Raw genomic sequence first — 7,976 nt, 5'->3', positions numbered from 1 at the left:
AATATTCAATTCTCATACATTTCTGATGAAAATCTGACCAATCTTATTATAGGGTCCCAATAAAATGATTTGCCGAGCTCAGGCTGCGTTTCACGTTACTGGAATCTCCTACTGGTGAATTCGGGGCAGGTCGATCTCCCCCAAATCCACTTTGACAGGCATTCCAGTGCACTTTGCCTAGTTGAAGGTCTAAAAATTATGATTTATGGCACTCGAACGCAGCATTTCTCTCTCCATGCACGTGTTGGGGGAGGAGGGAGCGTCAGAGGTCAGGCAGGGGGAAGCGCTGTGAGACAAAAAGGTAAGAATTGCCTTGAGCGAAAACTATTTCCTACACTGTATTTTAATGAGAAACACTTGTGCAAAGATGTCACCAGGGTGTAAAACCATAGACAAACAAACAGTGCAGACCAAGTACAAACCAATGACACACTGTCGGGGAAAACAGACTTTTTTACTGGATAGAAATGTTGACAAGTAAAAGACTTCACAGGGCGTTAAATGGAACATACAGAGTGTGTTTGAAGGCAACACGAGGTGTAGATCACTTTAAATCAACAGAGGAGCTGAACTTTACAATCACGTGCAACAAAGACAAACGAACAGTAAACAAAGGTCCAATGCATCGTCCCTACAGCTCTTTGTGATTTACATGTAGTTGATAGTTTACATATTGTTTTCATATCAGCATTTTTTTGTTATTGCACGGCAGCTCTGGATGGAAGGTTGTGAGCCCAACGCTCTGTGGTCTGACTGCCTGACAGCCAGGTGTCATCGGCAAAATGAAATCAAACAACACTAGTTATTGTTAGATGGGACAGACGGCTTATGTAGTTTGTCACTTCCTGTCTGTTTTTCCTCTTCAAAATAAAAGACCTTCACTGTGAGCTTAGAAACAAGACAAACTATCACCGTTTCAGCCTGATTCCACAAAATTGTAGCTTGCGAGATCAGAATGGTCCGTTGTTTTTTACTCGCAGATCAGTCTGGGAACGTGCAGCGGAGAAAATTTGGAGGAGTTTGACCAGCGACCGAACCAATCAGAGTTGGTTTAGAGGTGGATTTAAGTGAAACAAGAAGAGACTGTTGAGTGTAAACAACACGGAGGCTTCCACGGATGAGATGAGCAGCTATGGAGCGAGCCGCTCACTAACTCTTTGTTCTCTGGATCCTTCTGTTGAATATGGACCGGGCTCCTGAAATTGGGCCTTTGATCCGTAAATTCAAGTTAAACACAAAGGGAAAATCTCCTTTACCCACATGTTGTTTCCTTTCTGAGCTTTGCCTCCACGCTGTTAGTACGTCACACGCTTCAGTCATCTGATTGGTTGGTTTGGCCCGTATGTTGGTGATGGACAGATGGTTTATCCAATCAGAAACCAGGATTTTCACCCCTTCCCTAAAGATCTCCAAACCAGAGATCAGATGGATCTGCTGAGACCATGAGAATCCATCCATCTGGAGGAGTCAGGTTAGGACACTCAGGGGGATGAGTCAAAAATCAGAACTAATAGACATCACCACCACACTCCTACAGTTGATTACTTACATTAGGACGATTCTTTTTTGTATTACAAGTTTTCTCAAATGCTATGTTTGAAAATGTAAATTTGGCATTCTCATATGAAATGTGCAGATTTGTGGACATTTTGCCTATGCTTCGTTGATCTGATTGGTTGATTTGGCCCCTATGTTGGTGATAGACAGATGGTTTATCCAATCAGAAACCAGGATTTTCGCCCCTTCCCTAAAGATCTCCAAATCAGAGTTCCCAGATGGATATGCAGAGCAAATGAGAATTATACAAATCGATCCATCCGGCGGAGACAGGTGAACAAAATTGTGTGACATAAGCACAATATCCATATGTCTGCAATGTCACATTAGCTCTAAGAGGTGCAGAAACTTGAATGTCCATCACTTGCTTGTCTCTGCACCATAAATTCCCTGTTCCGAAGTTTTGTTGTAAAAGGGTTTTGTTGCAGCGTCTGGAAATCGTCTACATCAACACAAAAATAAAAAGTGAAAGTACTGAGAGGCAACCGTTTCAAGGTCAGGGAGTCTGTGTGCAATACGCACGCTGTCATTCTCACTGCACTGTCACGGTACAGCACGTTTCACAAATGTAAGTCTGTTTATACTCACGCAGAGGTATACAAAGAGATGCACAAACACACACTCACACACACACTCCCACAGGCAATTCTCCAGGCGTGTCATTAAGCTAGCGAGCGCTAGAGTTTCCCGTTGGCAAAGGCTCCCTCTTGGAACTGAGGGATGAAGCTCTTGAAGTGCGCCCTGGGTGAGAGACAGAGAGAAGGAGGAAGAGAGAGAGGGAGGAGGAGAGAGAGAGCACAGCAAATAAAACATCAAAATGTGACAATAATTGTGTTTCAACTGCTTCAAAGCATCTCACAAATTCACTGGGTCGGCCCCAGCCTCAGCGTGTATCAGAGTGCAGATGAAAGGCAGCATGTGTTTACGTGTTACAATTACAGCTGTTCATCAGGCGTCTGCTCTCTACGCGTTAACGCTGCCAACGCAAACACGGGAGACATAACTCAGCTGCAAGTCAAAAAAGTCCATAAGGTATTTAGCCACAGGTGGTGCCTTCAGATTTGTGTGTATCGTGTGTGTGTATGTGTGTTTGTGTCTGGTTAGACTTCAGGCGAATAGTTCAACGCGTCTGGAAATGTGCATAGTCGCTTTCGGGGGTGCTTTCGGGCGGGGCGGCAGTAGCTCAGTCCATAGGTGACTTGGCTGGGAACCGTAGGGTCGCTAATTCAAGTCCCTGTGTGGACCATGTACGGAGCGTGGACTGGTGGCTGGAGAGGTGCCAGTTCATCTCCTGCCGAGGTGCTGTTGAGCAAGGCACCGAACCCCCAACTGCTCGGGGCGCCGGTCACTGGCAGCCCCCTCGCTCTTACATCTCTCATTGATTGCATGTATAGGTCCTGTCTGTGCATGTGTGTATTTCGGGCCTGTGTGTGTAACATGATTATTAATAAGAGTGAAAAAAAATTCAATTTCCCCGTTGCGGGATAAATAAAGTCATTCTTCTTCTTCTTCTTCTTCTTCTTCTTCTTGCAGAGAGTTTGACCACTCTCGTATCTGCATCTGGAATCAGCTAACCTGACTGTACAAAGGGGACAAAATCTGTTTACCTTCTGAAGTTTTACAGGGAATTATGGGTAATCTATAGGGTTAGCATATTCAGCTAATCCAGGGAGCTAATTTCTCTGTTAGAAACTTAACTTAGACAAGAATTTAAAGGGTTATTTTAGTTTATTTGGAAAGCCTGAGGATGTTCAGATGCTGCTGCCATTATGTACTTTCTTCAACAGCGTTTTCACAGTGATAATGAGGGAAACGTTAGCATGACCCAGAGTCCCAATGTCTACACGTAAAAGAGAAAAAGACCCGGCTGAAAAATAGTGCAATCTTCCTTTAAACAATATTTGCTGAGTCAGAGCTCTTGTAGACAAATCCAGAAGCTACCAGAGGGTCATACACACAGGTTTGCATGCACGATTTGTTTTGTGGAGATGTATTAAAATAAAAAGTAAAACCATTTAGCAAAACTGATTATGTATTGGTTTCTGCACCTTCTGTAATTACAGCAGTTATCGACCTTTGCCGTGCAAAGAACAATCACTTCTCAGGCTGCAGCCGACACCTATAGATGTACTTGTATGGGGTCAGACCAGTTTATGTTTATTGAAGGTGGACTGAATCTACGCATAACGACAAAAGCACTGTGTGTACAGCACTCCAGATAATATGGTCGCATTGTATCATGTATCTAATGCAGTGCATAAATGACATTCATCATGATAAAGGACTTTACTTTGGAGAATAGTCCTTAAATGCACTTGACTTCATATGGAATGGAGAAATCTGGACCTTCAAAGTATTCTGTCAGGGCGCCCTCCCCATGTCCATCCGTACCGTGCCCCGTGCTTTAGGGTCCTTGTCCCCCCCTCCAGGCCCGTTTGTACTCACACTACCTGGGCCTGGGCAAATGCTTCTTGCTGCCTATACGTCATCACGCCGTAACACGTCACACGCATTGATGACGCCATGGCAATGCGTGGCTTTGTTTACAAATCTTTCCATAGACCTCAGAGTTTTTGTGCGTCTTGTCGACTGTTTTTGAATCTTTTCATCGACCAAATCTGCAGTAAACACTCCACCTCCGCATCACACCAACGTGAAGCTTTCACCGCCATTGTTTTAAATGTCTGTGCATGGTCCCTCCTTTTTTCAACAGGCGCACATAAAATTACATCAGAACAGCCGTAGGACTCGTGCTCATGCTCGTAAACGTGCGCACACTTGTGCTCTTACATGTTAAAACGTGCTTAACAAAAGCCCACCTCTCCCAAACGGGCCGTGGATGGGTATCGTACTGCGCCTAGACGCGGTATGGTTGCACTCACACTGGTCAAACGAACTAGACTTTAGCCGTGAAGCGTGCTAGGGCACGGTACGGATGGACAGTGTGAGTGCGCCCTAACTTTGAGTTGTTAGGTAGATGCCCACTGTATTTCATTTAAACTAAAAAAATAAACAAAAAAATTGACACAAATCATGTAGTAGAATTTCCAAAATGCAAAGGATCTAGAGAGGCAGGATCTACTCACTTTGCCCTCTTTGCCATCTCGTTGCCGTCCCAGCGAGGGCTGTAGGGATACGACTTCTGCACCTGGGAATAGAGCTGGCCGCTGTTGGTGAAGTGGTACACAGACTGAAAGGTGAGGGTGGGCTGGTCCCTCGGGAAGTACAGCGGGAGATCCACTGCGAAGAGTGAAGGGACAGAGAGAATGATGTAGAAAGAAAAAAAAAAAAGAGAATGATACGGGGACCCAGGGAGATCCGAAACGGACCCCAGTACGAATGCACGTGTGTTATTTGTGACTTTTCCTACCGTGTACGAGAAAGCAAAAGTCCTTCCACATCAATAGAAGAGTGAGTTTTGTGAATCCCTCAGCATCATACTCCACCACACCCCTGCAATACACACACACTCGTTTCTGCAAAGTGTCATTGGGTCTTATTTTACAGCAACAGTACATCTTTGTAGGGAACTGTGATAAATGATGCTGAACACATGCTGTGATCACTTGGGTGGAGGACGTGGTCCTCTCTCGTTGACTCACATTCCAAAGTGGCTGAGGAAGGCAGCGATGTACTCTCTCCTCTTGTGATAGCCTTGGATGACATACTGTACCTGGAGATGGTAAAGTGACAGGTTAAGCACACACAATGTAATTGGCTAAATGCTGTTATGGGAAAAGTTTGTCAACAAAGATTAGACACCAACAACTTTTTTCCCTATGGTTTTATTCTCAACGCATGTTCTGCAGAACAGGACTGCGCTCTAACGCAAACAAACACAGGCGGCGAGAGAGGCCGACCCGGAGCAAAGGGCAGTTCTCATTTTATACAAAACGTGAATACACAATCAGCGTTTAGATGGCTGACGTACAAGGCGAAGCAGTATCTTTGGTCACGTTACGGGCAATAACCTTCGTCATGCTTGTATCACAGGATAGAAAGTATCTCACAAGATACACAGAGCTGGACTTTGTTTGCTCAGATAAAGGACTTCAGCATCAAAGGAGGATAAAGAATGTGTTTTATCCTGTAAATTGTAATTTCCACCACAATGCACAGCAGTAGCAAAACAGCATCAGTGTAGCTCACCCTGATAAAAAAAGCTAAACAACAAAACAAATCTTAAATGGTATGTGTTTTGTTTTTAACATTTATTTTACTTAAGAGTAAAAGGACGTCTGCTTCACCCAGAAAATGTTATATTTTTTAGACTTTTAACAACATTTTCTCTCAGTTTACATTTATGATTAATATAAAAAGCAAAATCAAGGTATCTGGGCATTGAGGTGGACCGTCCAAAACGCACAACAACAGCTTTTTTTGCCGTGGAAATTGAGGAGGGCGTCACAAAGCAAGGCAAGGCACGTTTATTTGTACAGCACAATTCAACAACAAGGCAATTAAAAGAGCTCCACATAAATCATTAAAAGCATTGGGAGAAATAAAACATATACATTTGAAACATATAAAAGGTAAATTAAAACATATAAAAGATTTAAAAAGCAGCAGTTGGGAATCGAATGGCTGCTCAACCTGCGCTGTTATTGGCCGGAGGTTAAACACGCATGTGGGCCAAGCCTACACCCAGAAACATCCCTGTCCCTCTCTAAACAACGAGTAAACAGAAAATCCATGCAGAGGGCAGGTTCTCTGCAGATACAGACACCACCACACCCTTCTGGTGTGTCAGTGATGATTGAGAGGGGTTACTTTTGTATTACTTTATAGATTTTTTTTAGGATAACACTTCTTATTATACCTTTAAGCTTGTGATTCCCACGTAGGTTGCTCCAGTGGTGCCAAATAATTGTAAAAAGACTCCAGAACTATGATACTATTGACTGTGGCACACCCAGAACAGAGATTGCGACATACTTTGTATATCAGTATGGGCCAAAGGTCCTTGGGTTCAACGAGTTGACTGCAGTGGGGTCGAACTACAGGACTGTGTTTACTTTCTTGGTTACAGGACACATTGTTATATTGTCCTATATAACACATTATATGGACACACATTGTAGCCTGGAGGTGAATAGGTCACAGACGTATTTGTTTGTTTCACACCTGGGAACGCCTCAGGATCCCCCAGTTAGAGCTGGTTAATGTGGCCCCGGAAAGGGAAGTTTGGGGTCCCCTGCTTAGGCTGCTGCCCCCGCGACCCGACCCCGGATAAGCGGTTGAAGATGAAAGAGATGAGAGACCTTATATCAAAAATGACCTGAGCAGACTGCTTTCATTACCCAAACCTTGTCCACTTGCCTACAGATTCTACCTTCTTACGTAGAATCTGTTTATAGATCATATTGTCGGGGACTACATTGCTTCGTCTGTCCTTAAAAACATGATATTGTACGTTTTTCAGGTTATTCTCTGCACTAAAATGTCCATTTTCCCTCTTGATCTAAAACGCAGAGGTTTGAGAGAATTTTAACATTAAGTAAAGGACAACAACAGAAGGGCAGATGAGAACGCCATCATTATTACACAATTATAGGTCTTCAACCCCTGGCCTGGAAGAATCCCCTTGCAGCAACAGCATTTACTGTGTGCATACTCTCTTTAATGAACAAGAATATTGTTTTTAATCTCATCAAATGCAACCCCCCTTTTTCCGCTCTCGGCACACGTCCTGTACACAGGGTTTCAGGGTCCATCTCGCCCTGAATTGAGCCTCTACAGGCAGAACTAACTACAGCCTGAGAGGGAATGCTGGCAGGACTCTTCATACGAGCAGATGCAAGAGAAGCAAACCTACCCCGAATGTAAACAATGCCTTGGCCTGTAGAGAGATTAAGAGAGGTGAACTTCTTAATGCTTGCTTTTACTTTAAAAACACAGACGACTCCGAACACAAAGGCGGCATTACGTGCCATTTTTGTACAGGCAAATTTAAATGTCACAGTACAAAGTCTTTAGCTCAGCCTGACAGCCAAATAAGCCGGTTTTAAAAGCTCTACCATAGAGTCTGTCAACTACAACAGGAAAAGACTCAAGGTACTGTGTTAATTTTAATAGAATTTCTCCATTTCAGTCAACACTTGCTCAACACGGAGCTTCTGCATTAGAGTAAGCATTTCAGTGTTTCATCCCATGAGCTGCGTGCATGTTTTGTGCATCGCAGTAGAAAAGGCTAAAAATGCTGTAGTGCTCGTTTTAAGGTAGGTTGTCTTTGTAGTGCAACACCCCAAAGCAACTGCTACTTATCAGCGTTGGTATCATGAACATACTCGACACAGAGAAGTCCCAGCAGGCCTTCTGCTGAGAGGGTTTCAAAAATTCATGAGCATATATATATAAAAAAACAAAAAAAAACACACCAGTGAGTGAGTGAGTTAGAATTTAGACATTAAAAATTCACA

At 43.6% G+C, this 7,976-nt stretch overlaps 1 protein-coding gene across 1 annotated transcript in view; it reads right to left on the bottom strand.

Annotated features, from left to right (window-relative positions):
* Positions 1-450: 450 nt before the first annotated feature.
* Positions 451-7,976, bottom strand: part of babam2 (BRISC and BRCA1 A complex member 2) — an 86,231-nt gene continuing 78,705 nt past the window's right edge. The window contains exons 9-12 of the mRNA XM_083923934.1: positions 5,160-5,230; positions 4,928-5,010; positions 4,644-4,797; positions 451-2,298 (exon numbers count right to left, since the gene is read on the bottom strand). Of these exons, the coding sequence (XP_083780060.1) occupies positions 2,235-2,298; positions 4,644-4,797; positions 4,928-5,010; positions 5,160-5,230 (372 nt within the window). The 3' untranslated portion in view covers positions 451-2,234. The remainder of the gene's footprint in view (positions 2,299-4,643; positions 4,798-4,927; positions 5,011-5,159; positions 5,231-7,976) is intronic.

The sequence above is a fragment of the Echiichthys vipera genome (genome assembly GCF_963691815.1).
Source record: "Echiichthys vipera genome assembly, chromosome: 12".
NCBI classification, from domain to species: Eukaryota; Metazoa; Chordata; class Actinopteri; order Perciformes; family Trachinidae; genus Echiichthys; species Echiichthys vipera.
The sequence above is the reverse complement of the archived record's forward strand: the minus strand, read 5'-3'. Positions and strand labels throughout refer to the sequence as shown.